We start from the raw sequence: 23,009 nt of genomic DNA on the forward strand, positions 1-23,009 counted from the left end.
GCTGGGAAAGATTGAGGGCAGGAGGACAAGGGGACGACAGAGGATGAGATGGTTGGATGGCATCACCAACTCAATGGACATGGGTTTGGGTGTATTCCGGGAGTTGGTGATGGACAGGGAGGTTCATGGGGTTGCAAAGAGTTGGACACAACTGAGTGACTGAACTGAATGCCATAACAAACCACTTGTGGAATCTTCGTTCCCAACCAGAGATCAAGCCATGAGCCTTTGGAGTGGGAGCACTGACTCTAAGATTCCAGACAACCAGAGAACTAACCCTAGGGAGTATCAAATAGTGAGAACTCCTACAGAGGAAACCACTTGAATAAAAGACCTGGCATCACCCAACCACCAGTAGCACCCTGTACATTCAAACAACAAACAAAACAAAAGAACAAACCCAATCATCAGACAGGATTATCACCTCACTCAGTCTTGCCCATCAGAGGCAAAACAAACAAACAAAAAATCTTAGCATAAATCTTACCCTATATGAAGCTTACACAAACCACTCCACCAATCTTAGTGGGGACAGAAAACAAAAGGGAGAAAGAATTCAACCTTGAAGCCTGGGGAAAGGAGACCTCAAACACAGTAAGCTTAAAAAAAAAATAATGAAAAGGCAGAGAAATACCGCACACATGAAGGAACAAACTAGAAACACAGAAATCCAAATAAATGAAGAGGAAATAGAAAAACTACCTGAAAAAGAATTCAGAATAATGATAGTACAGATGATCAAAAACCTTGAAAACAGAATGGAGAAAATGCAAAAATCAATTAACAAAGACCTAGAAGAAGTAAAGAATAAATATACAAACAACACAATTAACCGAAATTAAAAATACTCTAGAAGGCATCAATAGCAGAATATCAGAAGCAGAAGAACGAACCAGTGACGTGGAAGATAAAATGGTGGAAATAACTTCTGAAGAGCAGAATAAAGTAAAATGAAAAGAACTGAGAATAGTCTCAGAGACCTCTGGGACAATAGCAAATGCACCAAATTCGAATTATGGGGTCCCAGAAGAAGAGAGAAAAAGAAAGGGTATGAGAAAATTTTTGAAGAGATTATAGTTGAAAATTTCCCCAACATGGAAAAGGAAATAGTCAATCAAGTCCAAGAGGTGCAAAGAGTCCCATACAGGATAAACCCAAGGAGAAACACGCCAAGACATGTACTAATCAAACTAACAAAGATTAAACGCAAAGAAAGAATATTAAAAGCTGCAAGGGAAAAGCAAAAAGTAACAAACAGGGGAAACCCCACACGTTTTAATAGCTGATCTTTCTGCAGAAACTCTGCAGGCCAGAAGGGAATGGCAGAATATATTTAAAGTACTGAAAGGGGAAAAATCTACAACCAAGATTACTCTACCTGGCAAGGATCTCATTGAAAATTGATGGAGACATCAAAAGCTTTTCAGACAAGCCAAAGTTAAGAGAATTCAGTATCACCAAACCAGCTTTACAACAAATGTTAAAGGGACTTACATAGTCAAGAAACACAAGAGAAGAAAAAGATCTACAAATCAAACCCCAAACAATTAAGAAAATGACAACAGGAACATATATATCAATAATTATGGATTTTATATATCAGTATATATATATATATATATCAGCAATCTATGGATTCAATGCTATCCTATCAAATTACCAATGGCATTTTTCACAGGACTAAAAACAAATTTTCACAATTCATATGGAAACACAAAAGACCCTGAATAGCCAAAGCAGTCTTGAGAAAGAATGGAGCTGGAGCAATCAAACTTTCTGACTTCAGATTATACTACAAAGCTACAGTCATCAAGAACTTTCTGACTTCAGATTATACTGCAAAGCTACAGTCATCAAGATGGTATGATACTGGTATAAAAACAGACATATAGACCAACAGAACAAGATAGAAAGCCCAGAAATAAACCCATGCACCTATGGGTACCTTACTTTTGACAAAGGAGGCAAGAATATACAATGGGCATATTCAATAAATGGTGCTGGGAAAACTGGACAGCTACATGCAAAAGAATCAAATTAGAATACTTCCTAATACCATACATAAAAATAAACTCAAAATGGATTAAAGACCTAAATGTAAGACCAGAAACTATAAAACTCTTAGAGGAAAACATAGGCAGAACACTTCATGACATAAATCAAAGCAAGACCCTCTACAATCTACCTCCTAGAGTAATGGAAATAAAAACAGAAGTAAACAAGTGGGATCTGATTAAACCTAAAAGCTTTTGCACAGCAAAGGAAACTATAAGCAAGGTGAAGACAACCCTCAGAATGGGAGAAAATAAACAAAAATGAAACAACTGACAAAGGATTAATTTTCAAAATATACAAGCAGCTCATACAACTCAATACCAGAAGAACAAATAACCCAATCAAAAAGTGGGAAAAAGACCTAAACAGACATTTCTCCAAGGAAGACATACAGATGGCTAACAAACACATGAAAAGATGCTCAACACCGCTCATTATTACAGAAATGTAAATCAAAACTACAATGAAATATCACCTCACACCAGTCAGAATGGCCACCATCAAAAAGTCTACAAACAATAAATGCTGGGAACATGTGGAGAAATAGGAATGCTCTTGCCCTGCTGGTGGGAATGTAAATTGATACAGCCACTGTGGAAGATGGTACGGAGATTCCTTAGAAAACTAGGAATAAAACCACCATATGACCCAGCAATCCACTCCTAGGCATATACCCTGAGGAAACCAAAATTGAAAAAAAACACATGTATCCCATTGTTCACTGCAGCACTATTTACAATAGCTGGAACATGGAAGCAACCTAGATGTCCATCGACAGATGAATGGATAAAGAATTAGTGGTACATATACACAATAGAATATTACTTAGCCATAAAAAGGAATCCATTTGAGTCAGTTCTGATGAGGTGGATGAACCTAGAGCCTATTATACAGAGTGAAGTAAGTCAGAAAGAGAAAGAGAAATATCATAGTCTAATGCATATATACAGAATCTAGAAAAATGGTACTGAAGAATTTATTTACAGGGCAGCAATGGAGAAACAGACATAGAGAATAGATTTATGGACATGGGGAGAGGGGAGGAGAGGGTGAGATGTATGGAAAGAGAAACATGGAAACTTACATTATCATATGTAAAATTGATAGCCAACGGGAATTTGCTGTATGTCTCAGGAAACCCCAATCAGGGGCTCTTTATCAACCTAGAGGGGTGGGATGGGGAGGGAGATGGGAGGGAGCTTCAAAGGGAAGGGGATATGTATACCTATGGCTGATTCATGGTGAGGTCTGACAGAAAACAACAAAAGCAACTATCTGTAAATTAAATTTGTAAATTTGTAAATCTGTAAATTCTGTAAAGCAACTATCCTTCAATTAAAAAAAAAACAATCTACATATACACGTAAGTTTACAGATGCAGAAAGAGTCTGGCAAGATAACAAACTTAATAGAGGTTACCTCTGGGTGAGTTGGAGAAGGAAATGGCAACCCACTCCAGTACTCTTGCCTGGAGAATCCCATGGAAGGAGGAGCCTGGTAGGCTACAGTCCATGGGGTCGCAAAGAGTCGGACACGACTGAGCGACTTCACTTTCACTTTCTGGGTGAAGAAAAATGTTTTCCTTTGTTTTATACTTTATTATTATTAAAAAGTTTTATGAACATGCATGCACTTGTTTTATAATGTAAAAACCTATTGCTACTCTGAACCAAAAAAAAAAAAAAAACAAAAAAAACCACAGAGAGAGAGCGAATGACAGGGAGTCAGCTGGTACTGTTCATACAAGGTGAAGATCCACAAATGAAGCATCTCTGTTTTATAATTAGTAAAAACGAAATCTGTTTCAGGAGCAGTTAAAGGGACTCTACTGGGATTTCACAATTGTAATATCTAGAAATAAAAGAAATATATTTAGACATAATTTAGTTTCATAAAATCAACTAGGCTCAGCAGCAGAAATATAATTTTTTGGATTCAAAAGACATTGAAATAGGTTACAAACATCCAGCCTCCTGAAATGTCAGCTCCATTAGGAGTAAACCAAACCACGTCTACATAATTTTTCATAACTACTTGGCCTTAATTCACAGCTGCCTGGCAACAGGGTCCTGACACTGTCCTGAAGCCAATGTCTGGCACATGATGTATTTATTAAAAACAAAAATTTAAAGACCTGCCTGGATTTTGATCCTGGCAATTCCCTGAATTAACTAAAATGATATCAATCACCTAGGAAAGGGGCTCGAAAAAGAGCTAAAACTTATGCCAAATCTTGGCAGAGGCACAAAATTTTGCCTCAAATTTTATCTCAATTTCTTGAATAACTGGAATCCTTCTGTTTTCCATTAGAATTGTCCAGACACCAAAGAGTTCTTTCAGTCGTAATTCTTGGGGGGCGGGGGGGGGGGGGCAGCGTGGGCAGGGGCACAGTTATAGTTATATTTAATCACCTTTAATATGTCCAATTAAAATGAAAAATTCAAATAATTGTGGTTTGTTATGATGTCAGTGGACTTCCCAAATAGCGCTAGTGGTAAAGAACCCTCCTGCCAATGCAAGAGACATAAGAGGCATGGGTCAGAAGATTCCCCTGGAAACGGGCATGGCAACCCACCCTGGTATTCTTGCCTAGAGAATCCCCATGGATAGAGGAGCCTGTGGGCTACAGTCCACGGGGTTGCAAAGAGTCAGACATGACTAAAGTGACTAAGCACATATGATGTTAGTACAAGTTATATTTTATCTTCTGGGGAAAAAATTTTTGGCCTTGAACTAGCTTTGGGGAAAACCTCCATCCAAGCCTATCACATCCTCCTAGAAGAACCATATTAGGAACTTATTATAGGAACAAATATGCTTATTTTATGGGTTTATAAATATTTCAAATCAGAAACTGTTATACAGGGTCCAAACTTCACAGGACAAGCTAAACCTACAGCCCTAAAGAAAAGTTTAAAAATGTGGTGGTGTACATATGTGTTTGTCAAACTCGTAGAACTCTAGCCTAAAAAGGGTTAATTCTACTGCATGTAAATTGCATCTTAATTTTAAAAAATTGGAAAAAAGTGCCCTAGGCTTCTTATTGCTAAGAAGCTAATTACAGATTAAAAATCCTCTTGCGTGTCCTCTTCTGTTACCTACTTTACAAATTTATTTTTTAAACAGGTAGTTCATGGATTTGTCTAAACTACATTCTTTCAGCTACTCTCTTTTGAAAACCTCTTGCATCATCACAATCTATCCCCTTCTGCTGGATCATTCTTATCAGCATATGAACACGCATTTTTTTCTTTCATCTTAAAAACAGAACACAAAAACATAGTTAAGTTTCCTTAACTACGTACACAGCTCTCCAGCTACCAATTCATTTCTGTTGCCCTTCACAACAACAAAACTCACAAAATCTGTCAACACCTGCTCTCTCTCCTTCTCCACTCTGTTTTCTTTAACCCACTCCCGTGGCCACTCCCAAACTTCACTGAACTAGTTGTTACCAAGATCATCTCCACGTTGCTAAATCCAATGGTCAATTCTCAGTTTTCAACTTAACCTTAATCTGTCAGCCATACCTGATGCTTTTCAAAATCACATCTTCCTCTCAAACACTCTCCACTTGGCGTCCAAACCTCCATTCTCTCTGGGCTCTCCTCCGAACCACTGGCTTCTCCTCCCTCGTGGTTGCTGGATCCTCCTCTCTAGAAACATTCGAGAGCCCTTTCTATCAGTCCTCTGACTCTTCCCTGTCAACTCTTCCTCACGAGGTGGTACAACAGCTCGTGTCAGACTCATGTATACAAATATCCTTTTGCATATCTCCATTTTGATGTTTAATCATTACCTCGAACTTAACATACTCGAAACTGAACTCTTAATACTCCCAATCTCTGACTGCTCCCCATCCCACACAGAAAACTCCTTCTCCCATCTCTCTCTTCATCGCAGTAAATGTCAGTTCCATTCTTCAAGTCTTTATAGACCAGAAGAGATGACTATTGACATTGTCTTATATCCTACATACAATCCATTAACAAATCCTACTGGCCCTATCTTTAAAATGTGTTCTGACTAGAAAACAAAGTAGTGGTTACCAGTTGGGCGGAAGGGCAGACAATATAGAGGTCGGGGAGTGGGAAGCACAAATTATTGGGTGTAAGATAGGCTCAAGGAAGTATTGTTCAACATGAGAAATATAGCCAGTGTCTTACAATAACTGTTCATGGAAAGTAACCTTTGAAAAATACAGATTAAAAAAAACAAAAAAAAGCAGATGGACAATGAAAAACATAACAATGTGTACCCAAAAAACTAATTAAAAAAAACCCACCCAAACAATCTATGTACAAAGAGGTTGTGTCAGAACATTGCTGGTTTACATTTATGATGGTGGTCCTTATTTTGAATTAGTTCTTTGCTATATATCTGTATCCATACCCACAATAAAAATGACTTAATGTTTACAAAAAATAAAATAAATGTGGGACTTCCTTGGTGGTCCAGTAGCTAAAACTCTGTACTCCCAATGCAGGGGGTCTGGGTTCCATCCCTGGTCAGGGAACTAGATCCCACGTGCCACAACTAAGAGTCATAACTAAAGATCCCACACATCATGTGGCAATGAAGACCCAGCGCAGGCAAATAAATAATAATATCAAGCCCTCAATAAACTCACAGTTTAAAAAATAAAACAAAATAAAATGTATCTTGAATGCAACCATTTCTCATCCACTCTGCTGCTACCAGTCTGATCCAAGTGACCATTTCTATCTTGAATTATTGTGAAGTGTTCCTGACTCATCCACCTGTCCTGCATTAGGCCCACCTAACCCCACAACTTTACTCCCAAGCTTTCCAATACAGTAGTCATTAGACAGAAGCTATAAAGGACTTGAAACGGAGTTAGCATGACTGAGGACCTAATTTCTAAGCTTCTGTTCTTGTTGCGTAGTCGCTAAGTCCTGCTGTACCGCCAGGCTCCTGAAGCCTGGGAAATCCAGTGTGCAGGATTTCCCAGGTAAGAATACTGGAGTGAGTTGCCGTTTCCCTCTCCAAATTCCTAAACTTTTAAAATTTTAATTAACTCAAATCTACAAACTGAAGCAGTAGAAAATATTTTGCCATTAAAAACAGCATGACTAAAAAAAAAACACAGCCTATTTTGGTAGTACTGCATTTCACCTCAATTGTTGAAACTTTAACATCTAAACTGAAATGTGCTTTAAATGTAAGATAACAGATTTTGAAGGCTAAGTAACTAAAATCTATCTCACTGAAAATTTGATTATGTTGACTACATGTTCAATGATAAATGTTCTAGATACTGGGGTAAGTAAAATTTATCACTCAGATTAATTTTATCCGTTTCTTTTCATCATTTTAACCTGGCTACTAGAAAATTTAAAATTATGTGACTTACGTCGTCCTACTGAACAGCACTGCTCTATCTGTCATCACACAGCCGAGGGATCCTGCTTTGTAGAGTAATTCTCTTCCAAACTCTCCAGCCGACTGCATCTCAGTTAGCGTAAGTCCTTAAGATGGTTAATGGGGCCCAAGGTCACTTGACCCCTCCCTTCTGACATCATCACCTGTCAGATCTCTCCCCTCTCTCTCCCTTTGTTGTACTGCATTCACCCAGGACTGTAAACCATGTCCAGCAATTTTCTCCCTCATGGCCTTTGTCTCTCAAGTTCCCTCTGTTGATAACTTTCTCCCCCTAGATACCTATCTATGTGTCTTATTCCCCAGTCTCCTTCAAGACTCTGCTCAGTTGTCAGTGCGTCAGAAATGCCTGATTACCCCATGTCGGCACTTCTTCATTCACCATTTTTCACCACAGTACTTCTCTGTCTGTGCTGCAAATTTACATTTACTTGCTTGAACGATCATTATCGGCCCATAGCACACGACACATCTGTCACAAAGACACATGCACCCCGATTTTCACTGTAGCACTATTTACAATAGCCAGGACATGGGAACAACCTAAATGTCCATCAAAAGAGGAATGGATAAAGATGATGTGGTGTATGTATGCATATATATCTATGTATGTATATGTGTATGTATATACACACACACACATAGGTAAATACAATGGAATACTACTCAACCATAAAGAAGAACAAAACTGGGTCATGTGTAGAGATGTGGATGGACCTAAAGACTGTCATACAGAGTGAAGTGAGAAAAACAAGGATCACATATTAATGCATATATGTGGAATCTGAACAAACTGGTATAGACCATCAGAGACACAGCTGTAGAGAACAAATGAAATGTATGGACACCAAGGGAGGAAGGGTGGGTGTGGGATTAATGGAGGGGTTGGGATTGACATATACACGCTATTGAGACTATGTATAAAATAGGTAACTGGTGTGGCTCAGTGGCAAACAATCCACCTGTCAATGTAGGAAATACAGGAGATGCAGGTTTGATCCCTGGGTCGGGAAGATCCCCACAGGAGGAAATGGCAACCCACTCCAGTGTTTTTGCCGAGAAAAATCCTGGCATGGACAGAGGAGCCTAGCGGGCTACAGTCTACACGTTCACAAGAGAGTCGGACATGACTCAGTGACAGAGCACACACAGTGAGAACATACTATATAGCACAGGGAACTCTACTCACTGCTCCACGGTGGCCTCAATGTGAAGGAAACCCAAAAAAGAGGAGATACATGCATACTTACAGCTGATTCACTTTGCTGCACAGTAAGCAAAAACTAACACAACACTGTAAAGTAACTATACTCCAAAAAAATGTCAAAAAATATATGTCAGATGAATGAATAAATGCACAAATACATGAATGTCTGCATGGAAGCATGTGATACAAATTCAGGAGACAGACGTATTATTCAATGAAAACTGTATCTCCTCCCATCACCAATCACCACCTATCCATTCCCCCTTCCCTAGTGACAGCTACGATGCCAGTTTCTATATAACCTTTCAGAAATATTCAAGGCATATACTAACATATATGCATATATACATCCTTTTTCCCTTACACATATGGTTAAAAAAATATCAGTTTGCACATTGCTTTTTTACCACTTAACAATACTATATCTATTTTAGATGTCTTTCCCCACCTATTTACATACATATGTTATTTTGCTTCACCATTTACTTTGTTAGCTAGATAATATTTCTTTTTATAGCTCTAGCAGCTTGAGTCCCTTAACAATAGAAAGCTTTTAATGTTACAAACATTAATAGCAAAATCTTTTTATTACTACAAAGAATGCTGCAATGACTACATATATCTTTACACACATCAGTTGTACCAAATATCTGTACAAATTCACCCTCTGTTCAGAAATGTATGAATGTATCCATTTCCGCATAACCTTACCAACTCAGTTTTTTATCAAACTTTATTTCTGTCAATCTTTAGGTTAAAAATAGCATCTCATTTTGATTTTATTTTGGTTTTATTATTACGAATAAGGCTAACATGCTTTGTTTAAAAGTCATCTAAATTTTCCTTCCTGAGAATTAGGACCATCTTTCTATTGGCTGTTGGTGATTCATTGGTGGACTCTCTTTAAATACTGAAAGGGTAAGAATATTCTTTGTTATACCTGGTGAAAATATTTTTCCCAATTTGACACTTGTCTTTGGCTTTTATATATGATTTTCTCTTCACATTTGAAAAGAATGCTGTCAATCTTATACTTCTTTCCTGTTATGACTTTAATGTCATATTTAAAAGGTCTGTGAACACATAAGAGATACGGGTTAAATCTCTGAGTTAGGAAGATCCCCTGAAGGAGGGCATGGCAACCCACTCCAGTATTCTTACCTGGAAAATCTCATGGACAGAGGAGACTGTTGGGTTACAGTCCACACGGTCACAAAATAGTCGGACAAGAGTGAAGTGACTTAGCATGCACAAGTTTGGTATTTCCAGTTAGATATGCTATTCTTCAATTTAACTGTCATTCATTACATACTGAAGACTGTATTAAACATCCCCCATGTTTTCTACTTTAACACCTTCATTTTAAATTTTACACCCTTGACCATCTGGAATTTATTTAATGTGAGAAATGAATGACCCAATTTTGCCCCCTAGATGGCTACTTTAGGCTACCTATGGTAGACGGCTACCATCTAATGAGCACCCTACTCCCCTTCCCCACACTACATGAAAGTCTAGCTTACTGACTATCTTCATGCGTACCTTACTGACTGTTTGCTCCACTGATGCGCCTCATCACATGCTTCACTTCGTTCATGATTAACGTTTCCAACAAGAATAAGGAGACTCAGAAAGTGTCAAGCGTTTCCCTCCTTCCCATACTACCCTTTAATTATTTGTTAATAACAGTTTTAAAGGACTATAGATCAGTTTCAAATACAGTACTAATGAGGTCAAGTCACAGGTCAATTCTGGAAGAGGTGCGTTCATTCTGCAAAAAGGGAAGATTCCATCGTCTTCAGACTGTATTTCTAATTCTAGCCCGTCATCTAGCAAATAACATATGTCACTGAAGAGAGACTGGGGCAGGGAGAACAATATGATGGCTCAGGAGATATTTATCACCTTTATGTGAGAAATAATTCAGGCCACACAGATCAACAGCACCATCTTCATATATCAAGCACACATTAGTTTGCAAAGACAGCATATCCAACTGGAAATAGCAAATCTGTAAAGATAGTAAAATATAGCACATCCATATATAAGATGCATGTCAGGATTGGGGACTGAAGGTAAATAAACCTGCAGTCACTCTGACCTCATTTGTTAACTCTTTATTTTTTTTAAGTTTTCTATTTACAGTTTAGCTATTTACTGGGCATTACCTGTATGTGCCCCGTAACACTGCTGTGTTCTATACTGTTGCCCCTGTACTCAATCATGCTCACCAAAGTTGCTAAGATTAAATTCAACACCATTACTACACTTTGTAACGTGGGTGACCATGGTGTCACTATAATTGGTAAGGCTGAGAAATAGAAAAGTTCATAAGATCTCCAAAGTTATGGTTAAAATGACCTTAAGTGTATGTGGTTCCAAAATGGAAATCAAGCATCCTTAGAGCATAAATGAAGACAGAAGAAGTGAAATGCACATTCCTATGTATCACAGGCATGGAAGCCAGAGTCGGAATGTTTTTGCAGGTGTCAAAAAACAAGACTTCCAGGATTCCGCCCCCCCCCACCCAAAGGACCACCTATCCAGAATCTTTCCAAGGAACCAGAGAGGATCCTTGAAGTGACCATAACCCCCAACCCCAAAAAAACCAACTCTACAGACCTCAGAGCATACTCCCAATGGGCCAATAAATCTTTTATGTCAGTCCTTCCTTGCCCTGGAGGATCCAGTCTTTTCTCTCGGCTTTGATAAGCATTTTTACTTGGAGGACACCTTTTAAAACCATTAGCTAGCTCTCCCTTTTCCTGGTATCCATAACCATAAATACCCTGGATTCTTCAATCTGAAAGGAGAAAAACATTTCTTTCTCCTTCTCCTCACATGTCAGAATTTAAAGAGGGCCTACTAATTTCTTAAATGGACTGCTAATTCAAGCTCTGGTATCAGGAATATTATAATCGTTTTCGTTTAGTTCATCAAATGTCAAAGCTAAAAGATCTTAGAAATCATATCATCCATTCTCCCTGGTTTCCTTTTGTAGGACTTTTCCTTTTCAATGTCCATCCAAAAACATTCAGCTCTTCTAGAGGCTGGAACCTACTGTTTTTCAATGCCTTCTTTATCTTTAGTTAAAATATGTCCCTTTGTCCTTTTTCTGTTTACCTTGCTGAGACAAGGACAACTTTTAATTCTTGATTTCCCCTTCCACCTCCTTAATTAGGATTTCTAAGTGTTGGACATCTAATCTTCTGATTAATAATTAAGTTTACCATATGGCCTCAAACAACTCGGTTCTTCCAAGCCTTCCCAGTAACTCTCCCCACCTGGTCCTAGGACGCAAAGAGGGTGACAATTGTGGAAGAGGGTAGTGTCCCTCTTCATCAAAACAGGTTTCTGGGCTCCACTAGACACCTGAAGGATCAAAAACCAGGCGGAAATGAGTATTTTAAATAAGTACCTCAGATGTCTGAGGATCAGGCAAGACTGGGACAAACTGCCGCAAGTACCCTTTTTCTCCGTGTTCAAATTCAGGAAGTGATGCCATCTAAGTAGACTCTACTCCACTCATGTCCCGTTTCCGTCTTAGACAGAGAAAGGGCCAAGTGATCCTTATTTATTATTAATTATTATTATTTATTGTCTCTAGTTCTTACATGTTATATCCTTTCAGAGTTTAGCCTATTTTCAGCCACCACTTTTAGCACCTCACCAAAGCCAACAGACCCACCAGATGGCACAGAGATGCTGTCTGTTGTCTAGAAAAGAGAGTGACGGAAAACAGCATATTTTATCTTGGACCAGCAGCCACTGAATGGCTGGAGTAGATCGACACAGCTGGTGCAACCACAAGATCAGGCCCGCTGAGCGTCAGGACACCCAAGGGCACTTAACTGGGAATCACTCTCACGAAGAAGCCCATAACCCCTCTGAGATGCTAACTTGCCCCAGACCCTGTTACAAATAAATCAATCAGATGGTAAAGAATCTGCCTGCCACGCAGGAGACCTGGGTTCGATGTGTGGGTCAGGAAGATCCCCTGGAGAAGGGAATGGCTACTCACTCCAGTATTCTTGCCTGGAGAATTCCATGGACACAGGAGCCTGGGGAGCTATAGTCTGTGCAGCCATAAGGAGTCACACACAACTAAGCAACTAACACTTTCACATTTTCAAGAGAAGCTCTTTTTCTAATATTTACAAAAGGTACCAAAGGCTACAGACAGATTCAGTTTAAAAGTTGCATTCCTAAAACAAATTTAAAACTTTAGGAAACAAACTCAAAAAGACCAAAGACCACCCATGAATTAGAATTTCAAAGCAGTTCTTTTCCTTAGCAAATAAAAACCAGGATTATTATATTCCATATGCCACTCTGTTAACCCATTCAAAACTGCACTGTTATCAATACTCTTATTCCAATACTATGTTTCACTTGAGACTATCACTGAAGCTACATTTAAACCATACTGCCAAGAGCACAAAATCTTAGACATCAGTATCAACAAACTCTTTTCTATTAAAATCTTACCCATGAAAAGATTCTGCAAACTTTTAAAAAATAAGTTCTACTGGGTCCACTTGGCACACAGTAAGTGCTCAGTTAGAAGTCTCTTCATTTCTCTGTCAGAGAAATTGCCAAGAGAGCTGCCAAACTGTGCAACAGAGAGCCAAGTGCCAAAAACAAAGCCCCCTGCTGATGATCTCCGGCTTCAGAGTCAAGAACCAAAAGTTCACTTGAAAACTGGTTGCTTAAAACTCGGTAGAAAGAAAGAATGTTATTACACCATAGGTTCCTGTAGCCACTTGCAAAACAGCGTTAGCTCTTCAGAAGCTTAAAGCACTGCACTTGTACCTGCTCCTTAACAACCATGTAAAAAGGTTTTCTTTTCAGAAAAACATAGGCATCCGGCAAATCTTCCCTATGACTTGCACACCAGAGATGAGAGTTCTAGGTCACCATGAATGGTTTCTAATAGCATAAAAATACGCAAAGCCAAGAGAACATCTAAATCAGCCACTCTCTGGGTCTTCGGAATTGGAGAGAAATGAATAGGAAAGAGTTTACATTGAAGGCAGGAACCACAGGTATTTCACTCCAGAAGTCTTCATTCAGTATGCTATTCTTAAATTGAAGGCTTAACAGTCTTAATGACTTCTGCACTGCTGTTGCTGATGTGGTAATGTACTGTCATACCTACATTTATAATCATAAGTGACATATTTTTGATAACTATAACCCACGATGCTGTCAAAGTTATGTTATCACATGTGAGGTCAGCTTTCTTTCTTTTTTTTTCCTAGGGCTCTCTAGTCCATTAAAACTATATATATTCTTTGGTCAAAATGATAAAGATTCTTACTCTAATCAAACCTGTAACTTGGTAAATCCATTTTAAGCTCCTGTAAGTTAGTTATCTTAGAGGAAAACAATTCAACTGCTACATACTGCTATTCTTTAAACCCTTAATCTTAATTCCAAAAATGGTCTGAAAAGTTTCAAAATCTATGAATTCTGTTGTCATTACGTGAAGCAAAGAAAATCTAGGAAGCCCAGAGATCATAGCGAGGAGCAAGAGAAATTTTTAATAATCTCCTTTAACGTTGCTATCTTTCCCAGTCCTCTCCTTAGAGCAGCTAAACATTTAGAAAACCGTTTAACATTTGCTCCATATGCAAATTTGGAACTACGGTTCAGAGAATTTTCTGGCTAGCATATATTACTAGCTTCATGGTGCAGGGTGGGGGCTACATTTTAGTAAGTGTCTAATCAGAAATATCTGGTGCTCAGCACTGGTTTCCTAAGAGCTAACTTTAAGAGATGCATAAAATCGTAATATATATAAACACATACTAAATGGGAGCACAGAGCCTCTCAATGTGTTACTTGTAAAAGGAGACATTTTTACTTTACTCATTATGAACTTTACCAAGTGAAAAGCCAGTTTTTTGACTGCTTTCATTTCATGCATATCGCTTCCAAGCTCTTCTTCCTTCTTACCCTTTTCAGCAGATAAACATTCTCCTCTTTCCACGAGCTTACTTGCTCTAAGCTTACTATCCTTTTTTTTTTAAAGAGGGAAACTACAACACATCATTTCAATTAAACTCAAAATATTTCTCCCACATTTCTTATTCAAAGATCTTTAGGAATAAGTCTCATGCTTCTCACTGAAGATAAAATAATCTCTCTCCAAATGTAAATGATGTCTTACGCTGCAATTTAATTTTGAGCCTTAATACCTACTGTGCAATTACAAACTTTTGCCACCTGAGTATTCCTTATATATTTTATAATGGCTTAGTTTTTTCCATCATGTTATATATGGTTTAATGATCATTTCCTCTATCACTAACTTTCTCACATTTCCACTAATGCCACATAAATTATTTTTAATTAAAAAAAACCCCACCTCTTCAAAAAGTATGTTACTTGGAATATGTTACTCTGTACTGTTTCTCAAATCTCAATATAAAAGAATAGATTTTGAAAGACTATTTTTTCTTTATTCACTGATTAAGTCAGATTTATGACCGCCCCTCCCCATTCCAGCTACTGTGAATTTTGAATGAAACAACCTCAATTGTAACAGAAGAAACATCTGTTGCTTTTTTTCTTCATCAGTGCTTTCCAAACTGAAAGAAAGCCTCTGCCTGACCTCCTCTCCCTCTCCACCCGCCACCCCCCAACACTAAGCTCCTTCAAACTTTTTTTTAAGTAAATGTATTATTGAAAAGTATACCGTGTCCATTTAAAATGTCTTTATCTAGAAACATTCACTTTACTGAAGTTCAAAGAACAAGTAAATGTTACATATACCACAAAACCAGAGATGTGACTAGGGGAATACTCATTGTAACTGAAATGCAGGCTTCAAGAGTACACTTGAAGAGATCAAGCTGTCACACATTCTGGGCTCAGGCAGGACTGTTTATGGCTAAAATTTTCTTCACAGGATCCAGATTCATATAGGATCTTGCATGCTGTACTTCCCTTGCCAATCCAATGCTGACATAATGGCAGTCCCTACCAAGAGGCAGACACCAAATGGTGCCACCCACACTCTCACACTGTGCCTGGTAATAAACCATAAAGCAGTGGAATGCACCGGCCCCTTTATGAGCAAACAATGCCTGAGCTTCATTAGAATACAGCTGACATTTTCAAAGCACAAATACTTTTAAGAAAAATGAACTAGGAAAAGAGGGAATGAAACAGCTATAAAAGCTGAAATATTTTTCTTAAGTGTCGGGTTTATTCCAAAGATCCTGAGGAAGCGGATTTTACTCTTGACAATTTCAAAGTTTTCATAAATGAGAAAAAAAAATTGTATGGTAAGAGGCAAAGCTGATTTTATTAACCACTGGAAAGAAATGAAAGTAAAAACTCCCTTCTGAATTGCAGTCACAAGTAAGAACCACGAAGTGCCTTTAAAAGGATTTCTTTCTTTAATTGCTTCTTTGGTTCTTGAACAGAGAAAATGGAGCTCCAGAATTATTTCTACATTTTAACTGATTTATATAAGTAATTGAGTGATGAACTAAGCTTACTCTACCCCTCCCCCCTGCCCACCCCAACCCCCATACCCTGTAGTTTTCCTGTCTGCAACAAGCAAGGACGTCTTGAAATCTGCGTGCTCCTGACTATTTATCAATTTAACATTGCTGCTGTTGAAAGAACATAAAATAAAGGCTGTAAAAACGCACCCAGCAGTAAGAAACAAAATGATCTCTCTTACCTGGTCTAAAGAAGCATGCCTCTCACTGCAGTACCAACAACACTCTAGTCTTTGTTACCATTCAGAGGAAACTTGAGACTGTGTCAGACATGAGCAATCGAGCTCAGAGACGCTCAATTTAACACACTTCTCAGTAAAGCTAAAGAGATGCTCAAGAAAATTGGTTCCTGGCTTTTAAAAGAGGAGTCCTGTCTAATGCCACAGAAACACTTAAAAAGAAACAAAGTCATATTAAAGCCTTTCAGAAACAGCCTTAAAATAAAAGTGGTGAAACAACACAACGCCTGACTCGATCCTAATGCTTTTCTAAAAATCACTTGAATTTTAACTGGCCAAAAAATAGAATGGAACTTACTCATGAACTCTGCATATTTCGAATTATACATGTCAGGGTATTTGCTGGCTCCGAAGCAGTCACAAAGGAGAAGATTTTAGTGCATCTTGAAGGCAGAGCAAAAGCACCATGAGTTTGTGGGGTGGGCGGGGGGAGGAGAAACTCTTGAAAAACTGATCAGCCTTTTCAGCCTATAATAACTGTCCAGCTCCTCTGGGAGGGAAAAAAAAAAAAGTCCTGGTTCTGCCCCCTGAGATAGGAGGCTATGCTTCAATGCCAAAATGAATGACAGGCCCATTTCTGATATCAACAAAGAGCAGCTTAATAGTGCTCGTTTTTTTTTTTTCACTTTCCCACACAGTTAGAAGTTCTAATTTTTTCAGGTTAGTACCTTTATATCTAGGGTTAAGTACCTTTCACTACTTTCCCAAGAGAGAACCCAATTATGTTGTCCTAGTTTTTTAAATGATTAATTAAAAATACATACCTAATTATTTTACTGTTTTTCCCTAGGCAGGAAGCTGAACAAAAGATGACCTCTTAAATTCCTTTCCAAATCTAACCTTTGCCGTATCAGATTACCATATGACTAATTATTAATATTAATAAGGTGCTCCTGCATCCTGCCATGAGGATACCAAGAGAAACAAAAAGCAGGTACCAAATATAAAAAGGTAAAGATTATAAACTTTTCAACTAGCTAGGTGCAAAATCATTTATTAAAGTTCATGTCTCTGATTATACAAATTCAAAACAATAAAACACTTCTGATCAACAGACATATGAGCCAAGCACTATTTTGGGCTCTGGGATACAGCAGGGAACACAACAAACAAAAGTCAAATGTAATAAACCCCTGTCTCCAGTGGGTTTGCTTATATCTCAGGTCCCTGAAAGTATAACTCTTAGATGACTAAGGTACCTTTCTTCCTTTGATTAGGTATCACATAACGGGAAATATTCTCCCTTGAAAGTATAGCTTACTCCAGAGGGCAAGGATCTTCTGCTTGCTTCATTGCTATATCCCCAGTGGCTAAGACAGAGACTGTTAGACACTCAAATAAACATATACAGAATAAAAAATTCCAACAGAGCTTTTTCTTAGTCAAATTTTTCTTTATAAATGGATTATGTATGTACCACATCTCACATACAGAGATATGTAAAAAAGATACAGCACAATGTAAATTAAATTGAACTGCAAATTTCAATAGCTTAAAACTGAAAAATACACCTCTATGGGCCTGTAGCTTTTTAGATTCTAAATCTGTTTTTAGTAACAGGTATGAGGTCACTGTAATATTTGAGTAAAGGAATCAGTTAAAATTCTATACACTAAGGTTTTGTAGACCATCATTTCTCAGGGGCATTTTGAATTAAAAAAAAAAAAAAGAAAGAAACCTGAAAATTACACAGCACCCAATCAGTTTTGTGTACTAAAATCTAGTATGAATACTCCTGTTTATACACCCACATTTGAAAACAGTCTTCCTATCCCTGCTTCTCACTGTTCTTGATTGCCTTACCAGAAACAACACAATAAATAAGCACATACCTCTGACTTACGAGGTCAGCCCAAAGTGATATCTTATGTCACCCAAGGCCAGGATATTCTGGGGCTAGAAAAGGTCATACCTACTTTGTTACAGTCTTAAAGCGAAATGAAATTAAACTTTCTAGTACTCAGGTACATGGATCCTACTTCTAGGGTCCCTAGGACTAGACAGTGATTTACATGTTCAAATATTCTATCCGGAATAGTTAGTAGAATAAATTAACAGTAACTTGAGGTCAGGAAGATGCTATGATGACTGAGGTCAAGTAATCAATAAAATAACATGGAGCCAAGGCTTCCCTCGTGGTCCTGGGGTTAAGAATCTGCCTTGCAATGCAAGGGACACCGGTTCCATTCCCTTGCCAGGAAGATCCCACATGCACCTAAGAGCAACTAAGCCTGTGCAGCACAACTACTGAAGCCCGCATGCCCCTAGAGCCCATGCTCTGTAACACGAGAAGCCACCGTAATAAAAAGCCCACACACAACAGAGTAGATCCCACTCCCCGCAAGTAGAGAAAGCCCTTGCAAAGCAACAAAGACCCAGCACAGCCAAAAAATAAATAAATAAAACTTAAAAAAAAAAAAAAAAAAAAAGATGGAGGCAAAGTAGGATTCCATTGGTCCTGCAGGCGCAGCGATGCTTCTCCCTGACTACCATTCAACTTTCCTTGTATCAGGCAATGAGCTAAGTAGCAAACTGACCTACCCCCTACTGTCTGCTCCAGAGCTCTGATCTTAGGCCTGCCTCTATTCTTCCAAATTTCCTCCCCTTATCTGCCCTCCTTGCCAGTGCCTTCTTTGAACTCCCAAATCCTTCACTCACACTATCCTTCAATCCACTCCCAAGCCCTCCTAAGAAGGCAGGTTGAGCACTTCCTTCGGTATACCTTCATGAGCATGTGACACACTGCGGGGAAGTTCATGAGTCTTCCCATTTGCAGAGTAAAATGCATCCAGTGTAGGTTCTCCCAAACAGTTTCTCCTTAATCTTAGATGGAAAATCCATTTAAGGCAACTCCCTGTCAGGCCAGTGATTAGGGCTTGATTCTTGGTCAAGGAACTAAGATCCTATAAGCCACATAGCATGGGAGAAAGGAACAAGGAAGGAAGAGAGGAAGGAGGGAAGGTGAGAGGAAAGAAGGGAGGAAAGGAAGCAAAGGAAAAAAGTGAGGGAGGAAGGAGAGAGAGAAGAAAATACACTTATGCATCATATTATTTATAATACTGATTATACACACTGATTATCTAGCAAACATTAAAGGACTCGAGGCATTCTCTTCCCCAGGTTTATAAGCTAATTTACTTGGACTAAGCTCTGCTATGTTTATTGGCAACCTGACCAAAGATTAATCATATTTTACAGGTACATGTATGACTCTACAGGCAGAAACGACACTGTGATAGCACATGGGTAGTTTTTACTTGCCCCATGCCTGCTTATTACAACTCTCCACCAGATCCATATCATGAGGGATATACTTATTTGCATTTTCAAGTAAAATGTCTAATCTCTCTGATGAGGGCTATGCCTAAAGCAAAGGGTTCCTGCTATGACTTGCAAGGCTAACTGCTGGTTTCTTACAAACATCACATAGTAACTTGACTTTTGCACCTCTTCTCCCTCTTTCTACCTTTTAAATGTAAACATTTTTCAAGCCTCTGCCCTTGATGCTCCTTTATCCAAGGTTTCTATTCCCTCTTTGGAGGATATAACCCATTTCTACGGCTTTATTACCTTTAGGTATATGACTACAAACATGAACACGTCTAATCTTAGTCTCTGCTCTCAACTCTTATTTGTAGTTGCCTTTTGGACATTTCTGTCTAAATGTCCCACAATGTCAATGCACCTTCTACAGGACTGAACTCCACCTCTACTGTCCCAAAGCAGCTCACCCACCTACATTCCCCATCCTTGTTACAAGCACATGATAGAAAGTGATTTTCCATTCTTGCCTCTTCCTTACCATCCAAAGGCCCACACTCTTTCCACAGTTCTCTTTTTTATAAAACACACATCACTTCCCTGATTTAAAAACAAAGTAAATAAAAACTATATATTTTGGTGACTTCCTGATGGCTAGAGCTACACTGTTAACATTGGTAGTCTTAGCCTCATGTGTGCATGTGAGCTAAGTCGCTTTAGTTGTGTCCAGTGATATTGGAGTGGGTTACCATGCCCTCCTCCAGGGGATCTTCTCAACCCAGGGAAAAGCCCAGATCTCCCGCATTGCAGACAGATTCTTCACCACTGAGCCACCAGGGAGGCCCCAGCCTTAGCTTTGGATGGCTATTTAAATTTAAACTGACTACAGCTAAATAAAATTATAAATTCAATTTCCCAGTTGCACTAGACATATGTTAAGTCCTCAACATGTGGATAACAGCTTGCAGACACAGAACATTTCCATCATCACAGAAAGTTCTATTAAACATCTCTGGTCTAGGAATACGATAATAGCAAATGACTTAAGACTGCTGTCTAAATTTTCCTCAGTCTGGCCACAATCTATGACCTTTCTAAACTTCTACCAAAATCCTTCTGCATGCTTTAGTCACAACTGAACTAATGGAGCCCAAAGAATCAAGTGCGGGAGTTCGAGCATTCTTTGGCATTGCCTTTCTTTGTGATTGGAATGAAAACTGACCTTTTCCAGTCCTGTGGCCACTGCTGAGTTTTCCAAATTTGCTGGCATATTGAGTGCAGCACTTTCACAGCATCATCTTTCAGGATTTGAAATAGTTCAACTGGAATTCCATCACCTCCACTAGCTTTGTTCGTAGTGATGCTTTCTAAGGCCCACTTGACTTCACATTCCAGGATGTCTCGCTCTAGGTGAGTGATCACACCATCGTGATTATCTGGGTCGTGAATATCTTTTTTGTACAGTTCTTCTGTGTATTCTTGCCACCTCTTCTTAATATCTTCTGCTTCTGTTAGGTCCATAACATTTCTGTCCTTTATCGAACCCATCTTTGCATGAAATATTCCCTTGGTATCTCTAACTTTCTTGAAGAGATCTCTAGTTTTTCCCATTCTGTTGCTTTCCTCTGTTTCTTCACATTGATCACTGAGGAAGGCTTTTTTTTATCTCTCCTTGCTATTCTTTGGAACTCTGCATTCAAATGGGAATATCTTTCCTTTTCTCCTTTGCTTTTCGCTTCTCTTCTTTTCACAGCTATTTGTAAGGCCTCCTCAGACAGCCATTTTGCTTTTTTGCATTTCTTTTCCATGGGGATGGTCTTGATCCCTGTCTCCTCACAATGTCATGAACCTCTATCCATAATTCATCAGGCACTCTGTCTATCAGATCTAGTCCCTTAAATCTATTTCTCACTTCCACTGTGTAATCATAAGGGATTTGAAGCCAGGCTTCAGCAATATGTGAACCGTGAACTTCCATATGTTCAAGCTGGTTTTAGAAAAGGCAGAGGAACCAGAGATCAAATTGCCAACATCCACTGGATCACAGAAAAAGCAAGAAAGTTCCAGAAAAACATCTATTTCTGCTTTATTGACTATGCCAAAGTCTTTGACTGTTTGGATCACAATAAACTGTGGAAAATTCTGAAAGAGATGGGAATACCAGACCATCTGACCTGCCTCTTGAGAAACCTGTATGCAGGTCAGGAAGCAAGTTAGAACAGACTGGTTCCAAACAGGAAAAGGAATACGTCAAGGCTGTATATTGTCACCCTGCTTATTTAACTTATATGCAGAGTACATTATGAGAAATGCTGGGCTGGAAGAAGCACAAGCTGGACTCAAGATTGCCAGGAGAAATATCAATAACCTCAGATATGCAGATGACACCACCCTTATGGCAGAAAGTGAAGAGGAACTAAAAAGCCTCTTGATGAAAGTGAAGGAGGAGAGTAAAAAGTTGGCTTAAAGCTCAACATTCAGAAAACTAAGATCATGGCATCTGGTCCCATCACTTCATGGGAAATAGATGAGGAGACAATGGTAACAGTGTCAGACTTTATTTTGGGGGGCTCCAAAATCACTGCAGATGATGATTCAGCCATAAAATTAAAAGACTTACTCTTTGGAAGCAAAGTTATGACCAACCTAGATAGCATATTTAAAAGCAGAGACATTACACTGCCAACAAAGAGTCGGACATGACTGAGAGACTGAACTGAACTGAAAGAATAAAGGCGAAGGCTTTCCAGGATGAGGGAGGCATTTGCCAGTACCTTGGAGAAGGATCTATGGAATGGGAAGAAACCAAAGGAGTTAAAACAGACTGCGGGTGGTGTGGTGGTGGTGGGGGAAAGAGTGTGCGCTCAGTCATGTCCGACTCTCTGCGACCCCATGAACTACAGCCTGCCAAGCTCCTCTGTCCATGGGATTCTCCAAGCAAGAATATTGCAGTGCGTTGCTATTTCCATCTCCAGGGGATCCTTCCTGACCTAGGGATTGAACCTGAGTCTCTTGTGTCTCCTGCATTTGCAGGCTTCAATACTTCACTACTGCGCCACCTAGAAAGCCCACAAGTTAGGAAGGAACAGAACTTCAGACCTAAGATTTTAGCCCTAGAGAAAGAATGTGTTGCAGGGGAGAAAACATGAGCATTGGAGTCAGAATATTTCATCGAAATTCAGGTGTTAGCTGAATGACAAGATAAACTCCTTTCAAGCTAGTCTGACCTGAACCGTAACCCATTGCCTCACCTTGCTCACTGAATGCAAGAAAGAGTAACAGAATCAAACTAGGAGGGCCAAGAAAGCAGAGGGTCTCAGGAGCTCGAAGGGT

General features: G+C 39.0%; 1 protein-coding gene across 11 annotated transcripts in view; it reads right to left on the bottom strand.

Moving 5' to 3' along the window:
* Positions 1 to 23,009, bottom strand: part of TFDP2 (transcription factor Dp-2) — a 191,486-nt gene that overhangs the window by 61,145 nt on the left and 107,332 nt on the right. For 2 of the 11 annotated variants that reach the window (XM_061167750.1, XM_061167747.1), the window contains exon 4: positions 10,568 to 10,673. The exons of 3 other annotated variants lie outside the window; for them this stretch is intronic. In XM_061167750.1, the coding sequence (XP_061023733.1) occupies positions 10,568 to 10,652 (85 nt within the window). In that variant the 5' untranslated portion in view covers positions 10,653 to 10,673. Of the gene's footprint in view, positions 1 to 9,602; positions 9,715 to 10,567; positions 10,674 to 16,358; positions 16,436 to 16,713; positions 16,812 to 23,009 lie in introns of those variants that run through there. 6 more of the 11 variants (XM_061167748.1, XM_061167751.1, XM_061167752.1 and 3 more) reach the window with 6 other exon arrangements.

The sequence above is a fragment of the Dama dama genome, chromosome 19 (assembly GCF_033118175.1).
Source record: "Dama dama isolate Ldn47 chromosome 19, ASM3311817v1, whole genome shotgun sequence".
NCBI lineage: Eukaryota > Metazoa > Chordata > Mammalia > Artiodactyla > Cervidae > Dama > Dama dama.